At 50.9% G+C, this 17237-nt stretch overlaps 1 protein-coding gene across 3 annotated transcripts in view; it reads left to right on the forward strand.

Moving 5' to 3' along the window:
- Positions 1-9: 9 nt before the first annotated feature.
- ZFAT (zinc finger and AT-hook domain containing) overlaps positions 10-17237 on the forward strand; it is a 202247-nt gene continuing 185019 nt past the window's right edge. For all 3 annotated transcript variants that reach the window (XM_046642476.1, XM_046642477.1, XM_046642481.1), the window contains exon 1: positions 10-952. In XM_046642476.1, the coding sequence (XP_046498432.1) occupies positions 934-952 (19 nt within the window). In that variant the 5' untranslated portion in view covers positions 10-933. The remainder of the gene's footprint in view (positions 953-17237) is intronic.

The following is a 17237-nucleotide window of genomic DNA, read 5'->3' on the forward strand; positions in this document are numbered from 1 at the left end:
GGGGGGGGGGCGTCGGAAGGGCTCCCCTGGAGATGTCATTTGAGCAGAGTCGAAGGAACTGGCACAGCTAACCACCTTAACACCAAAAACGGAAACCAGGTCATTACATCTCCACCAGACACTGTTGCCTGCAGAAGGCTGTGGGGGAGCCAGAAGCAGGAAAGGAGCAAGTGTTAGAGGCGTGCTCACACCCAGCTGCGACTTTCTGCAAAACAAGGAGGACAGAGAGAAGGCCGCCGCTTTCTCGAGTGGTTCCAGGCTGTTTAATTCTCTGTACGACTAAATCAAGTCGGGTACCCGCAGCGGAAAGCATCCCACCTCTGCAAACAGGGCAACCTGAGAAGGTGGCAGGCTGTAACCACACCGATTGACAGATTGGTAAACTGAGTCCAAGAAAAGTTAAATCGCTGTCCCAGATCAGAACTGGGACACGAACCCTGAACTCTTTTTACGTCCAGCCCGGTGGCTCCGCATCACGTGGGTCCCAGGATGGGCCGACAGGTGCATGCTGGCTCCTGCAGGACAGGGCAGACTCCCAATCCTGCGATCCGCATTCCAGGCCTCCCGTTAGCCCCTTCCCAGGAGCGGCTCAAAACGCGGAGCGGCGGAATCTGCGGAGCAGGATCCAAAGCACGGCCGCCGGCCCAGAGCATGCGCAGTAGCCCGGCCCAGCCGGGCCGCGCTCGGCGCTGGGGGAGGGTCATCCGAGGCTGACGTCCGCTACGCCGGCGTCAGCGCCCCGTGAAGAGGAGGGCGAAGACTCCATCCGCCATGTTGGATGCCGCAGATTCGCCATAACCTCGCCGGCTCTTTTCTTAAAAAAATAAAAATAAAAAGCGAAGCATCAGCGGGGCGCCCCGCCTTCTCGGTCGGCGCGGGAGGGGGCCCGGAAGAGCCCGAGGCTTTTTTTTCCTCCGCGGTGGGGGCGTTGCCATGGAGACGCAGGCGGCAGGTGAGCCGGGCTGGGGGTTGGGGTGGGGATGAAGTGGGGGTGGGGCGGCGCGCGGCGCGCGGGAAGCCGTTTCGAGCTTGGAGTTGGGAAGCAGCGCGCGGGCCGCCGGGCGGCGGAGGGATCCGCGGCGAGGGGCGGAGAGCGGACGTAGCGGCGTCCTTCGACGGCACGTTCAGTCGTTGGCGGTATCCCGCCGCCTTGGGTTTTTATTTAAAAAAAAAGTAGCGAGGGTGCTCGCGGAAAAGCGAGCCGGGGAGGCGGTGCGCGTGCGCAGGGCCGTTTCCAGGGTAACCGTCAGGGCTGGGGCGCGCGCCGCGGACGGAGCGCAGGCGTCCTGGCGGGCGGCAGGTTCGAATCCCGGAGCTGCCAACTCTTTGGCCGCGGGCACTGTGGCTGGGTCCCCTTCTTGCCTGGCCTCGGTTTCCTCCTCCGTGAAACGGGCAGCTCCTTTAGAGCCACGTGCTTGGCCAGGATGTTTTGAAGGGACAGGGTTTGACTGAGCTGCCCAAGGAAAGTTGCCGTGTGTCCTCTAGAGGGAGCCATGAACGCGAGGGATCGGCGTGTTGCTGCGGGTAACCGTGTAACACGCTGTGATCAATTATGCATTAAGTTCCCCTCAACGGCCGCCCAGCTCTGCGGGGCCATGTTCCCGGCCCTTTAAAGTTAAGCTCAAATGCCACCTCCTCCATGCAGCCGTCCCTGGCTTCGCGGCCCAAGCAGCCCTTCCGTTCGCTGGATGCAATAGCGTGATGGGCCCTCCACGGAACACCTGGTCCAAGACTCTTAACCTTGAGCCTGGCGTCCTTCGTCTGTGGTCAACAATAGCTTGCACGCCCGGGCACTGACCTCCCGCTTTTCGCTGTTCTCCCAACAACTCGAATTCGTGTGTCATTTGCTGATGAGGAACAAAAGTTCAGAGAGGTCAACCTCATACAGTTATAAAACGGCGGAGCTGATGCTTTACAAATCGGCTTCCTCCCACTGGGGATGACGTCCAAGCTCTTGCGTGCCTGCCTGGCTTGTCCTTTCATCCCCGAGGTCAGCGCTGGGCCCCCTGTAGGTGCTTAGGATGTGTTTCCTGAGTGGAAGAATGAGTGAGCTAGCTGGTCACCTCCTGCCCCTTCCAGTCTGGTGTCTTTGCAGAGCCCAGTGACCTTTTGGAAATACAAACTTAGGTCGCAGGGGCTCGCCCTGCACAACTGCGGCTTCCAGCCTGGTATCCTGAGCCTGCAGCTCCTGTTGGCGCCGCGTTAGTGAGTGGCTCCAGGAGAAGACACCTGGAGCTTGTTGGCTGGCTGGCTGGCTGGCGCCACGCCCCGAGCCCCAGGGGCACCTGTTTGGCTTTGCATGGTGCCCCACGTGCCAGGCAGGGACAAAGGGCAGTCCACGCCTTGGTCCTGCCCTCATCCCACTGTCATGTCAGATTTGGGTGTGTGTGTGTGTGTGTGTGTGTGTAGTGGAGTGGGGGAGCCGACCTCAAGCCAGAGGGGTGGGTCCGGAGCCCTGAGTGACGTCTCATGCTTTCTTCAAACGATGACTTCTCCTGGATTTGGTGCCCGCGTGTCCCAGGTCATTCTGCTGGTGATAGAGTGAACGGCCTGCCTCTCCTCTTCTGGAGTTGACCCAACAGCTTTTAAAAAGAAACCTGGGCATTTGTTGTAGTTTCCTTCGATTTCCAGCTGTAATAAATGAGAAAAGATCATACTTTTAAATGTATTACTGTTAACTTGTGGGCAGCTATTTCTGGAGAGTTTTCTGTTTTGTTTGGCTGTTAGGTTAATTTAGAAGAGGCAGTGGAGTAACTAACAAACTGGAGCTGCATGAGCTCTGTAGGGTGTAGCTTGTAGGTGGTACCCTAGCTGGATGGTCATTGCTGTAAAATGGAGATCGATTACTGCGTTGCTCCCTTCACAGCCGCCTGATAAAATGGTTCCTGTTTCTTTTCTCCCCTTACCTTATAATTTACATGACAACTTTTCAAAGATAGCTGTCCTGAAGTAGAATTAAGTTTCTGCCTGGGGCGAGGGCAGTCAGGAGTTAGATATATTAAAAAGACTCTCCTTAATTGCATTTCCTTTTGTAGGTAGTTTCATGCATGCAGCCTCTCAAAACCTCCCCCTCAAGATGGGCTGATTTAATTGTGGAGAAGGATTTAGCCTGGAGTTCAGTTTTCTGTCTGTTCTCAGCTGTTTATCCTGTTAAACTTTCGCTGTCATTGAAACTTCTCAAGGGCAGGTGTCAACTGTAAGAGCTGGAACAATTGGGAGAGTGGAAAGAAGTGTGCTCTGCCTGCAGCGATCTGCTCCTTCCCGGGTTCCTGACCTGAGGGAAGGCATGTGACTCTTGGAACCCCATCTGCAAAAGGAGACACAATCCTGCCCCTCCTCAGAGTGGAGTGCCCTCTGGGTGCTGGTGGCCCTGTTCCTTCTCCCTTCCCTCCCTGGGCCCGGTCTTTCTATTGTGTAGCTCGTTACTTCTTGAAAACATTTGTGGATGGAAAGGTGGGATAGACTGATTAATTTTTTAAAAGAAAAGAAGTGATCGGGGAGTGAAGCAAATAAATGTAGTAAACATGTATTACAGGCTTGAAGCGGCTTCCCTTTTGTTTTTGCAAGGAACGTATAAAATATATAGATAATTGCGTTTGCTTGTAAAAAGATTACGCTTGGCATATTAATATAAAAATGGATTTTAAATTGGGGACAGACTTTTCATTGTTCTTTTAAATCGTGTAACAAACGCAGCTGCAAGCCATTGCACTCTGGAATCTGGCACCTTTGTGCCCCCAAATGAGTCTGGGCTGGGGCAGGATGGGCTGGGAAGGGACCTGGCTTCAGAGGCAGCCTCTGGCCTTGCTGGGGACCCAGGGGGATGAGGGGACCAGCCCAGCCATCGCACCTGGAGCCAAGGAACGGCAGGGTTTGGGAGCAATGTTCTGGAAAATGAGGGTCTTGGGTGTGCTGGCCTCCTGCAGGGGCGGGTAACTGCCACACCATGGCTCCTTGTGGGGCCCTCACTGGCTTTCTTCTTGGTGTCCAGTATTCTCTTCATCTCTCTGCCAGTGGGCCTCTTCCCCAGGGGCCACTGTCACTTCTCTGCCCCTTAGGCCTTTTTGTTCCTTCTCCTCTTTTCTCTCTCTCTCTTTTCTTTTTTTTATTTTTTACTACCAAGCAGATTCCCCAGTTCACCCAAGTGTTTGTACCAAACTTTGTGCTGGGAGCTGGAGATGCAAAGTCGACTGTGACACTCTTTCCTCTTGAGGATCTCGCGTAGTCCTAGCCCTGGAAAACCACCTCCTCGAGGGAGAAGGGGCCACGAGCAGGGATGGGAGTGAGCCCCGAGAATGGAGGGCTGCAGAGCCGGTGCACTTAGCCCAGTCCAGGGATTTGGGAGGGCTTCCTGAAGGAGGTGCCTGAGCTGGACCTTGCAGGGTGAGCAGAGGCACCCCACAGAGGGGACGGTGGTGCAGAGGCACAGGTGTGACACACCCACAGGTGTGACGAGATGAGCACTGAGGCCGGGGCAGGGGTGGGGGTGCTGGAGGTCTGTGGCGAAGGGTCTCTTGAGCAGTGGGAAGCTTGAGTCTTTATTATGAACACTTTGAGGACCGAAGGATAAGGAGGCCAGCCAGTTTGCATTTCAGCAGCCGCCTAAAGACCCTTCTTTTTGAGGTGTAATTTGCATACAGTGAAAGGCACAGACCTTAAGTGGACAGTTTGACCACCCATGTGACCCACACCCCTAACAGTGTATAGGACTTTCTTTTATCACCCCGAAAGTTCTCTCATTCCCCTTTGCACCCAGTCCCTGCCCCTCACTCCCAGCGGCCACTAGTCTGAGTTCTGTCATCATCCATTGGTTTTGCCTTTTGTAGAACATCATATAATTCTTTCATGCCTGGCTTTTTCCGCTCAGCATCAAGTTTTTGAGATTCAGTATTTTGTTTCTTTTTATGCTAAATAGTATTCCATTGTATGGATGTGCAGGTTTGTTTATGTGATAAAAACCTGGGCTCATTTCCAGTTTTTGGTTATTGTGAATAAAGCTGCAAGGAACATTCTTGAACAAGGCTTTTTGTAGACATATATTTTCATTTCTTTTGGGTAAATAAATACCAAGTCGTGGATTTGCTGGGTTGTAGGGTAAAGGTATATTTAACTTTTCAAGAAACTTCCAAATAGCTTTCGGGAGGAGTTGTACCATTTTACACTCCTGCCAGCAATGGAAGGGAATCCTCCTTGCTTGTGCCACATCCTCCCGACCTTTGGTGTCGTCAGTCTTTTTCCTTTTATCTATTCTAGAGGGTGTGCGGTGGCATCTCATTTAATTTGCATTTCCCTGATGACCAGTGATGTTGAGCACTTTTTCTTGTGCTTATTGGCCGATGGTTTAGCCAAGAGAAATGAAACACGTCCATGTGAAGACATGTATGCAATGAGATGTATGCATGCATGCATGCATGTATTCATAGCAGCTTTCTTTGTAATAGGCCAAAACTGGAACCAAGCCAAGTGCTCCTCACCTGGTGAATAGCTGAAGGAATTGTGGTATATCCAAAAATGGGACACTACTCAGCGACAAAAATGAATGAACCAGTGCGGTAGCAACATGGATTAATCTCAAAAACATGTTAAGTGCAAGAAGCCAGGCACAAAAGACTGCTTACTGCGAGGAAGTGGAGGGATCGGAGCCTTGTACACTGTTGATCGGCGTGTGAAGTGGTTGCAGCCACTGAGGAAAAGAGTACGGCAGTTCCTCAAAAAGTTAAAAATAGAATTACCGTATGATCCAGCAATTCTACTTCTTGGTATATTCCCACAAGAAGTGAAAGCAAGGACTCAAGGAGATATTTGTATACTCATGTTCATAGCAGCATTGTTTACTATACCGTAAAGATCCTGACATATGCTACAACATGGAGGAACCTTGAAGACATTATGCTAAGTGAAATAGTCACAAAAAGACGAATACTGTGATTCCACTTGTGTGAGGTACCTAGAATAGTCAGATTCGTCGAGACAGACTGGAGAATGGTGGTTGCCAAGGGCTGGGAGGAGGGGCGAGTGGGGAGTTAATGTTTGATGGGAATAGAGTTTCAATTTGGGAAGGTGAAAGTTCCGGAGGTGGATGGTGGTGATGGTGGCACAACAGTGTGAGTGCATTTAATGCCACTGAACTGTCCTCTTCAAAACGGTTAGGATGGTAACGTTTATGTTAGGTGTATTTTACTACAATTAAAAAAAAAGACTACATGCTACATGATTCCAGCGATAAGAAATTTTAGAAAAGGCAGAATTCCAGGGACAGAAAGCAATCCGTGGGTACCAGGAGCTGGCCAGGAGCGAGAGCTTGACTGCAGAGTTGAGGGGGAGCTTGGAAGGTGGAAGTTCTGTGTTGTAGGAAGGTGGAAATGTTCTGTGTTTTCACTGTGGTGATGGTTATACGGCCGGGTACACGTGTTTAAACTCATTAGGTTGTACAAGGGCCCCGGGCAGTGCTGGAATATGTACAGGTTGCAGTGGGGGCACAAGTGTCGTGGTCAGTGCTGCCTGGGGTTGGGCCAGGGGCTCAGCCAAGCCTGGAGGGTGGTGGAGCCGTGACCAGGCTGGTGGGAGGGCAGCGGCCACAGCAGGGGTATGGGCAGGAGGCATGAAGGAGCCGGCACCATGAACAGACGCTGCCCGCCCACTGGGCTGGCGGGCTTCTGCGGGTGGGAGGGAGGGACGGCCCAGTTCTGCGGTGACCCCCACACCCTCCTGCCTCATTTGTCCGGGTCAGGCCCGAGCTGCAGAACCCCGACAGCCTCTCTGCCCGAATGCGGGGTCTCTACCCCGATGTATGCCCACCAGCCGGGCCTGCTGCCCTCCACCTGGGCCGCCTCTACCTTGCCCCGGTTGGGTGTTTGTGGTGCCCCCGGGAATGTAGGTTCTGGGAAATAGCACTTGCCGGGCAGTCTCAGGGACCTCGCTTTGAATTTTGGCCCCCTGGGTGACAGTTCTTATGACTTCTCTGAGCCTCCGTTTACGTTTCTGTAAGATAGGAGCTAACCCTGTCTCATGTCGGGATTTCATTCTCTGGAGCATGGGTCAGGAGGGACCATTGGAGTGCCTGGCACGGAGGGGCCGGTGCTCAGGGAGGGGTTTTGAGGCGGTCTCCAGGGTTCACCCCAGCAAGCCCAGGCTTAACTCAGGGGCCTGAGACTTGGCCCGGGCAGCCTGCGGCTTTCAGAGTCTGTCGTGGAAATCACTGCCCGAGAGTGCATGGGTGTGCCGCTGTCCTTGGCCCAGGTGCTCCCTCGCCCCCCGGGTGCCGCCCCCCAGGTGCCACCTTCCCTGGGCCTGCTGTGCCCACCCCGAGGCATACCCTGCCCATTGCTGCAGGACCTTCGGGCACTCCTGTTCTTACAATGACAGTTTCCATCCATCCCACGCCTGCTGTGTCCCAGTGCTGTGTGGGGGCCTTACAGCATTGTTCTCTGAGTGTGACCCAGTTCTCTGACTTTGGGTCTTACTGCTTGTCTTAGGGATTTGGGTGCATCCCATACTTGGGGGCTTCACCCTTTGCCTGCCTGAGTTTGCCTTTGCCCTTGTTGGGGTTCGACCTGCGCTCCGGGCGCAGATCTGGCTCTGCTCCTTGGTTGCCTGTGAGGTGTGTGCGGGCTGGGGTGGGAGCCCTGATTCAGATCCCCGGACTTTGGGGGAAGGTCGTGGGAACGTAGGTGCAGGAGTGTGCAGAACCCTTGGAGGCTTCAGGTCTGCTTTTCTCATGTCTGTCTCTCCCTCTCCTCTTCATCCTTCTGCCCTTCTCAATTTTTAGAAGAAAACAAAGTCAACAGGAAAAGCACCTGTAATTTCCCTTCTGAATTTTCTTGAGTCTTTGCTCTCTGGTTGGGGGCCATGTGAGAAATGCCCATGTGAGGGGCATAGACCCGGAATAGAGTTTTGGTGGCAGGAACTGAGCAGAAGTGGGGAAAGACATCAGGTGAATGGAACCACTGATGGGATTTGGTGACTACTTCCTGTCTGGTGTCCCAGGGGCAGGGTCAGAAGTGAAAGGAGGGCACTGTGCCCTTGACCCCTGGTGGCCCCCAGGAGGCTGGTCTTGTTGGGTGGGAAAAGAGTCCTGGTTTGGAGTTCAGAGGTTTGGCGTGATGGCTCGTTGACCTTTGGAGGTTCTGGCCAGAGTTCTTGGATATAAGGGACACAGATCAGGGCATCCTTCATTCTTAACTCGCTTTATTTTAAATAAGAATTCCTTAGAGCCTCCTGCAGTGTGGAGCCCTTCACCCTGTGCTCTCTCTGGCCCTCCAGCTGTCTCTCTTGAGGTTGCTCTCTCCGTCTCTTCCACTTTCTCCCTGCCTTTTCTTCTGCTGCTGTTTGTCAGGTTGTTTTCTCTCTATGTTCCTGACCAGCTCTGGTGACTGACTTATCTCCCTGGTCCCCGAATTGTGCTCCATGTGTGCGGTCTGAGCAGGTAAGAGGGGTGATGCGACATAAGGGTTCTGTGGCTAAATTCTGGGCGTGGTAAATATTGTTGGTGAGTTTCTTGCCTGAGGATGTCTGAGAATCTCTAATATGCCCTCTCCCTCCTTTCACTCTCTTGCTCCCTAGTCCTCTCCCTCTCACCTCCCTCTCTCTCACCCATTTGAGATTAAGTTGCACACGTAATGCCCCTTTACCCACTCCTAAATATTTTCAGTGGTTTTCTAAAAACAGGGACTTTCTCCCACATTACATAACTACATAACCACATTACACTTATCAAAATGAGAAAATAACAGGGACTGGCCCCGTGGCCGAGTGGTTAAGTTCGCGTGCTCCGCTGCAGGCGGCCCAGTGTTTCATTGGTTCGAATCCTGGGCGCGGACATGGCACTGCTCCTCAAATCACGCTGAGACAGGGTCCCACATGCCACAGCTAGAAGGACCCACAACGAAGAATATACAACTATGTACCGGGGGGCTTTGGGGAGAAAAAGGAAAAATAAAATCTTTAAAAAAAAAAAAGAGAAAATAACATTGATGAATGCTATTATTCAGATTTCATCAATTGAAATTCACACTTTCACCAACTGTCCCTGTAATTTTATATAAAGCAAAAGGAAATCCTGGGTCAGGCACTGTGTTCAGTTGTCATGTCTGTTCACGCTTTAGTCTGGAGCGGTTCCTCCGTCTTTGGGTTCCATGCTATTGATGACTTTGAAGAGCGTGGGCCAGTTGTTTTGTAGAATGTCCCCTCTCTGGGCTTCGTGTGGTGTTTCCTCACGACTAGATTCAGAGTCTGCAGTTTGGGCAGGGATACCCAGCAGTGGCGCTGAATTCTTCACCCTCGTGGCAGGAGGCTCACACTCTTGACTTGTCAGCTGGCAGGTGATGCAACGACAGTTGAGGAGGGCAGGTTCTTTCACGGTAAGTTGCCCGTTTCCTCCTTTGTGGTTAACTATCTCGTGATGAAATGTTTGGGACTGTAGGTACTTATTCTGCTGCTCTCGCTCCTCAGACTCTCCTCACTGGCGAGCCTTAGCATCTGTTGATGATTCTTGCCCGAATCAGTTATCATTGTCATGGTTGCTGCATGATGAGTTTCTAATTCCATCATTTCTTCTGCATTTATAATTGTCTTTCTATGTGAACAAGAACATCCCCTTTTCCTTTATCTGTTTGTGCATGTTACCATGAACTCTTCAATTCTTGTTTTTGTCAGTGGTTGTAATCCTGTATTGTTATTTAATTTGATGCTCAAGTTGCCCCATTTTTGGCCAGTTGAAGCCCCTTTGACACGCTCCCTCTTTGAGCACTTCCTTACTTTCTGTACAACAGGATGTTCCGTTTCCAGCTGTGGAATCAGTTATTTCTACAAGGAGACCTGGTTTCTCTAAGTGGAGAATGGTATTTAGAAACTGAGATCTGGGAGCGAGGTGAGCTTGCTGTCACTAGAGTGTCATTGCTTCTCAATAAACACAGCTGGGAAATAGATGCATGTGTGCGTATACACCATACAGACGTGTGCAGAAGTTCATGCATGCCCACACACAAGTGTATCTCTGTTTTTATCTTAAAAACTTTTGAGTTCATGTGGATCTTTCCAATTCTGGTCCAACAGCACAGAGCTTCTTCTGCCCTTCCCCCTTCCCGTATTTATAACTCCCTTCTCCAACGGGGAGAAACGCCTCCCAGTATCCACAGTAAGTTACTTGTTTGCTCAATCCTAGAATATCCTAAAAATAGTTTCGGAATTGCTAACCCATGTCTCTGTGAAAAAGAAGCCTAGTAACCGAGTTCAGGATTTGATTAGATCTTTTCTCTGTAGCCTGAGGTATATGGTGCAAACACCAACTTCCAGAGTCCCTCTCTTCCCATTTCAGTGCAGTATGGGTCCTCATGTAAAATGTGGTTCCGTTCACTTGTTTGTTTGTATTTCATTTTAGGGTTTTCCCCTGATGCTTATTTATTTATTTTACATTCTTTAAGTATGTGATTTTTTTTCTTTCATTTTTTTTCCCCCCCAGGGAAGGAGTTGCCTGAGCTAACACCTGTTGTCAATCTTCCTCTTTGTTTTCTCCCCAAAGCCCCAGTGCCTGGTTATATATCCTAGTTTGTAAGTCCTTCTAGTTCTTCTCTGTGAACTGCCACCACGGCATGGCAACTGACAGAGCGGTGGTGTGGTTCTGCAACCAGGGAACGAACCTGGGCCAGCGAAGTGGTGAGAGCACCGAACTTTACCCACTAGGCCATCAGGGCTGGCTCAAATCTGTGAACTTTTGAGTTGAGTGTATTCCTTGTATTTCAGTGAAAGGACTGAATTTTGCTGCTTTTTTGTGGGGGTGTAGACACAGGGAGCGGCAGAGATGGCTGGAGGGTGTAAGTTTCCAGGAAGGAGCAGAAGCCCTGAAATTGAGGTGGGACTTCCCCGCTGATGGGGCAGGTGCCCTGCCGGCATCTGGACTCTCTAGCCTTCACTGAGCACCTGTCTTCCAGGCCCTTTGTCTGGGTCTGTTTCTCTTCCTTGTAACCACCATTCTGGATGCTGCATTCATTCCCATTTTATAGACAGGGGGCACTGGGCCAGGGAAGTTAAGAGCTTCGCCCCTGCTGGGGGTTGGCTGGTGGCCCACTCTGAGCCATCTTTTTTCCCCTGCACGCTGTCTTGTTTGTTTTGCTAGGAAGAGTGAGTTAAGAGTAACTCAGCTGGCATATTTCTCAGGGCTTCTTAGGTGAACGCTCTGGAAATGTTCTGGTCCTCATGACAGAGGAAATGCAGCGTTTCTCTGTTTATAGGTAAATATCTTTATTAACCTTTCACATTGATGTTTTTAAGCTCTTAACTGTATTTTGAACTAAATGAGATTGATGTTTTTGGAGTTCACAATCTCTTAGGGGAGACAGAGGTTAAAGAAACACACCATTAAATGCATAATTATGAAAATGTAGTAATTGCTACTAAGGCAAACACAGGGTGGGGAGTAAGAGAAAGTAATGGGACCAGTTTATATTGAAAGGGATTTAAGAAAAGTCTGAGACAGCGAGGTTGGAGCTGAGACTTGAAGAATGAGGTTCCTGAATTTAAAAAAAGTTGACAACCAGGGAGCAGGCACTTGCTGGTCCTCTCTACTTTGCAGAGTCTCCTGCCGGCTGCTCAGCACCAGCTCCCGAGGCCAGAGTTCTCTTTGCGCTTTATCGCCCCCTGGGGGACATGCCTGTGAAAGGACCTGCTGCAAGTTGCTTGGAGACACCCTTGCCTGCGGAGGTGGGGTCTGTAAGGGAGCAGGGGCTGGCCTGGCTACGGCTACAGTGCAGGCACTGCTGAAGCATGTTGACCTGTCAGGCATGGCCGAGGGAAGGGGATGCTGGGCCTGCAGGGGAGAAGACGCAGGGGCCACCAGATAGCCTCTCAGATGCAGCGGGGCTTGCCAGGGTCCCCCTGCAGCTGCACTACCTGGACCTGGGTTGGGGAGAAGAGCTGGTTGCTGACCTTCTGAAGTTCCCAGCCCTGACATAAGTGGTAGCCACCCGCACACGGCGAGGGTGGGTGTCCTTAGGGCTATCTGCCCCGCCTAGGTACTGGCTGGGACGCTGGCCTGAGGCACCTTTCTGTCCCTCCCAAGGCCAGAGTCTACAAAATTAGGCCACAAATAAAAGCTCAGTCACTTTAAATTATTCTCATGAATAAAAGGAGATTAATTGTTTATGTTCCCCAAGGGATGGTCTTTGTCCTCCTCATTTCCGAATGTGCCTAGCATCCTATGTGACATATAATAGGCATTCGTTAAATGTTGAATTATGAGACTAATGATCATAAATTAAAAATTATTTTTTTCCCCTAATAAAAACTGAATAGCCCAGGTATTTGGAGAATACACCTAATGCTTATTTCACTTCCTAGTTACCAGGAAGAAAGGACCAGATGATTCTGGTAGGCTGGGGGATGGGTGGCCAGTAGGGTTTGGAAAATTCTTTCCCCAGCAGCTCTTCTTGCTTACATTTGAAGATCTCTTCTGGAATTTGAAAGGACCCTAGACACGTCTGAATATTAAAGGGCCATACTTTCTCCTAGAATTAATTTTCAAGTTCAGAACACTTTATAACTGAGATCAATCTCAGGCCTTCATAATCAATAAAGTGGATGTTTAAAATTTGAAGTCGAATTTGCCTGTTTCCCGCATGTGCCTCCAGTTCCTGCTGGGCTGTTATTTTATTTGGTCTCCTTTGATTATGACCTCAGGAGTCTGGAGCAGACAGCCAGCCTCTAACCTGTGATGGTAATAAATGAAAATGTCCCTCTGTCTTCTGCTACTCCCGTAACAGTGTGGACAGGGACTCTGGTTGGCAAGGGCTAGGTTTGCTAATTCCTTGTCTCTTTTTTTTTTTTTTGAGGAAGACTAGCCCTGAGCTAATATGTACCACCAATCCTCCTCTTTTTGCTGAGGAAGACTGGCCCTGAGCTAACATCTGTGCCCATCTTCCTCTACTTTGTATGTGGGACAGCTGCCACAGCATGGCCTGACACGTGGTATGTAGGTCCCCACCCAGGATCCGAACCCGCGAACTCTGGGCCGCCAAAGTGGAACGTGGGAACTTAACCACTGTGCCACTGGGCTGGCCCCTCCATTTTATTAACTCAGTGGGTCCCAAAGGTTTTGGGGTGACTGAGACTCTCTCCTGTCCCTCCTGGGGGTCAGGGAGTGGAACCTGCATACCACATTTCTCTGATCGGCAGTGGCAAAGTTGCTTGGTGTCCTAGAAATAGTGGGAATACTGGATTTGTGTCTAGTCCAAACTGTGATGTGCTATAGTTGGAAAATACACTGTGGATTCTGAAGACTTAGTATAAAAGAAAGAGAAAAGAATGTGAAATTTCTCATTGACCCTTTGAAAGTGGATTACAAGTGATAGTATTTTGGAAATACTGGGTTAAATAAAACGTTGTTAAAGTAAATTTTACTTGTTTCTTTTTATTTTAATGTAAATGCTAGAAAATTTGAAATCACACCAGTGGTCCTATCTCTGTAGGTCAGCCCGGGCCTGTACGGGACGCGGGCCTCTTGAGCCGCGGGTTACTGGAGCAGCTGTCCTCCCATAGCTCCCGCAGGTGTCGCTCGGTAGGGACCTGCCTGCACCCGCAGAGACAGTGCCTAGCACGTTACAGGGACGGTGTGTGTGCTGAGCGAGTCTGCCGGCCCGATGGGCTGTGTTGACAGGCCTGTTTTACCCAGGAGACTGTCCAGCTCGAGCCTTGGAAACACCGCTCGGTTGTGTTTCTCTCCCTCGGGGCTCCTGGCACTCCACTTTACCCCAGTAAGAGCGGATCTCATTTGTGTTGAATTGAAATATTGCCCAGGAAGGAGGAGGGGTGAGTAAGAATCAGCCTTTCTAAGGACTTGGTTTTCGTCCGGTTTGAACTCTGCCCCATGTGGTGGAATGTGAATAGACCGCAGGAACTGGGAAGTAGGGCAGGCGGCATCTTCACCTCCTGTGTGCCGGGCTCGTGCTTAGGGCCTTCCTAGAGAAAACGGACTTAATTGTTAAAATAAGCCAGAAGCAGAGTGAGGAGACACGGGCTGGAGTGGGCTAATCAGTAATCGATACCCAGGTCCGACCAGTAAACGTGGCTGTGGTGACCCCAGTGTCTCTCGATTCCCAAGGCTGCGTTGGGCCCCTGGCTTCTCTTTGTGCTCTCCTTCTCCTGGTGGATTGCGGATGCCAGGAAGTAGATCCTGTGGGTAGAACTGGAGCCCCTGAGGCAGAGGGAGGAGGCTGGGCCCTGGCATCGAAGTGGGGCTGTGGGACCCTGAGCCAGTGATCCTGCAGGGGGGAATGCACTTTCCTCTTGTGTGAACTGAGGCCCCCACTCTGCCGCCGGCGCTCCCCGCCGCCCCTCCAGGCACCGACTGTCTCAGACTCCTGAAACGTGAGCCCTGGCCCCGGGAATTCTCCCCTTGTTTCCCACCTTCCTTCTCCCCTTCCTGGGGGTTCTCTCTCTCCTTTCAGCGCCTGGGATTCCAAGCCCTGATTTCTACTCGCTGGCATTACTGATGCTGGATTGTTTATATGTGCCCCTTTCACAGCTGAATTGCCCACGTGCTTTCTTTCCCTCGGGGAAATGTGTGTGTACGTTCACGTGTGTGTGTGTTTGCATTTGTGCATATACATTTGTGCATGTGTGTGCACGTGCATGTTTGCATTTTGCGTGTATGTGTGCATGTATGTGTGTGCGTGTGGGGCCCACGCTGGCAGGCATCTTTACCGACGACACCGGTAGTCAGAGGACAGCAGGACCCACCAGGACCATAGTAGGGAGGTTTAGCTAGCCAGCTGGGTTTTTCCGGATTTACAAAGTTCACAGTTGTAGAATTCTGCACTTGTGCCATTTCTCGCCATCCACAGAGCCCTTTTCCCAGCACTTCCCCCACACGATGACCTCCCTCCATCTTCCTTACGAGGTAGCTGTGATCGCCTCTGTTTTTGAGCTGATTCCTGCAGGATTGGGAAGGGAAAGGTTGCTCCCGCTGGGCTGATGTGGCTTTTAACCTAGTTTTTACCCTGGGTCAGGTGCTGAGAGCTGGTTTGAGGCAGCTGTTTTCCTTCAGAAGTAAGAAGAAAGGTGCGTCAGCCACACAAAGGAACCAAAATAAAGTTAAGCAACAAAAACTCAATACTGGAAACTCAGAGGCCCGGTGGTGGTGGCTGTGGGCATTGCTGTTCCTTGCAAATACACTATAAAGTGGGAGGGGATTTTGCACATTTTATTTTTCTATTTATATTATTTTATCTTATTTTTTTTGGTGAGGAAGATTGGCCCTGAACTAACATCTGTTGCCAATCTTCCTCACCAAAAAGAGGTGACATCCCTGAGCTAACATCCCTGCCAGTCTTCCTCTATTTTGGATGTGGGATGCCGCCTCAGCATGGCTTGATGAGTGGTGTGTAGGTCTGCGCCTGGGATCTGAACCTGTGAACCCTGGGCTGCCAAAGCAGAGTGCGTGAACTTAACCATGACACCAGTGGGCCAGCCCCCACATTTTATTTTTAACTTGGAAATGATCCCTGAGACCTGGCCACTATTTAGAGGCATGGTGTGGGAGTTCTGGGGCCACCTCGATAATTTGCACATGGGGAGCTGTGATGTCAGAGGTCTGCACAGGGGGCTCCCCACATTCTCATCTGCTTTGGGGGATAGTGCTGCTACTTAAAGAACTGGGTCACTTGGGGGGCTCCTGTTTATATAAAATTACTTGTGGTGCTTTCCTAAGGAAAGGGCCCTGCCTCGGCCATGCTTCTGTTAAACGTGAATGTACTCCATAGCCCAGGGTTCTCACTTTGAGGGTGCTTAAAAATAACTTTAAAAAAATTATGCCAACTTTCAACATGGAAAAAATGTGTATGCATAAAATTATAATGCAACTGTTGTCCCAGCCTTAATTATAGCTGATACGGAGCATTTCTCATTTTATTTTGTTAATCCAGTTTCAGCAAGGGAACACCCATGGGGTTTCTCCCTTGCATTTAATAAAAACATTAACTTTGCGAGCTATAGAAGTTGGCGTGCTCATCAGCATTTTATGAGGTGCATGATAATAATACTGCAAATTAGAGTGTGCGTTTATCAGAACTTGAGCCCGCTGAACCTCAGCGCCGGGAGGGCAAAGTGGAGAATATTTGTGGGTGGGGGTTGGGAGCCGGGAGGGCAGGTGCATGATGGGCCTCTCCGGGCTGCAGGGGAGGCGGGCGCTGGGTGGCGCTGTCCCTGCACCCTTGTCCAGGTGGCTCAGTCTCCTTACACATTCGCCTCTGGATGAGGCTTGAAGACCAGGTTCCACTTTAAAACATTCCAAGGCCACTTCTAATTTGGGCCTAGAGAGGTTCAGAGACTTAGGCAGAATCTGTCACAGTGGAGGTGGAGAGCCAATTAGGGTCTGGGGGACCTGGGCCCTGACTCAGGCGGGTGCCCTTCCTACTGCTTCATGAGGGACGGGGCCTTGGAGGTGTGGATCACCTAGGTGGCATGTCACGTTCACAGTGTCCTGCGGTCCTCCCACAGCCCTGTGCACACTAGGAGCAGGGGCTCAAGAGGCCCAGTACACGAGCCGGGTTGCAGGGCTGCTGGGCAGCTGGGTTCATGTCCAGGTCTGGGCTCAAGGCTGCCCCTCTCTCTGACCACACCATCTCGTTTTAAATATGAGATTCACTTGTGAATCAGAATCTACTTTTTACCTATATCTGTTCGTTTAAAATTTGCTGTTTAAGTTTTTTTAGATTGATATATAACATACATGTAGAAAAGTGTTTATAGAAGAGATGAACAGCTCGGTGAATGTTCACAAAGTGAACTCACCGCGTAACCAAGCAGAACTCCGCCACACCCCGAAGCCCCCGGCCCCAGCCCCCCCCCCAGGGGTGACCCCGTCCTGATGCAGACAGGGCAGCGAAGCTGTGCCTTTCTTCTACTTTGCGTGGATGGAAGCACACCTGGCCTCCGAGCCAGGCTTCTTCAGCTCAGCATCTTTTCCATCGCACACACAGAAATGTGCATGTAAATGGGACAGTACATAAGATTTGAAGATAACTTTTCTGCAGATGGAGAATTGGCCGGGTTGTGACTGATTGTGATGAGGACAGACTCTGGTTGGAGTTGGGTCTGGTCCATGTGCTGGGTTGGTCAGGACTGGGCTGCCATGACAAACCCAGCTCCTGCTTGGAAGCAGCAATGTCATGCAGTGACCCCTCATTTAGGATGGGCGCTAGGTCTGGGCAGTGGGGGCTTGGGCTGTGTTCCTGCTGCGTGCTCAC

This window comes from Equus quagga, chromosome 16 (genome assembly GCF_021613505.1).
Source record: "Equus quagga isolate Etosha38 chromosome 16, UCLA_HA_Equagga_1.0, whole genome shotgun sequence".
Lineage (NCBI taxonomy): Eukaryota > Metazoa > Chordata > Mammalia > Perissodactyla > Equidae > Equus > Equus quagga.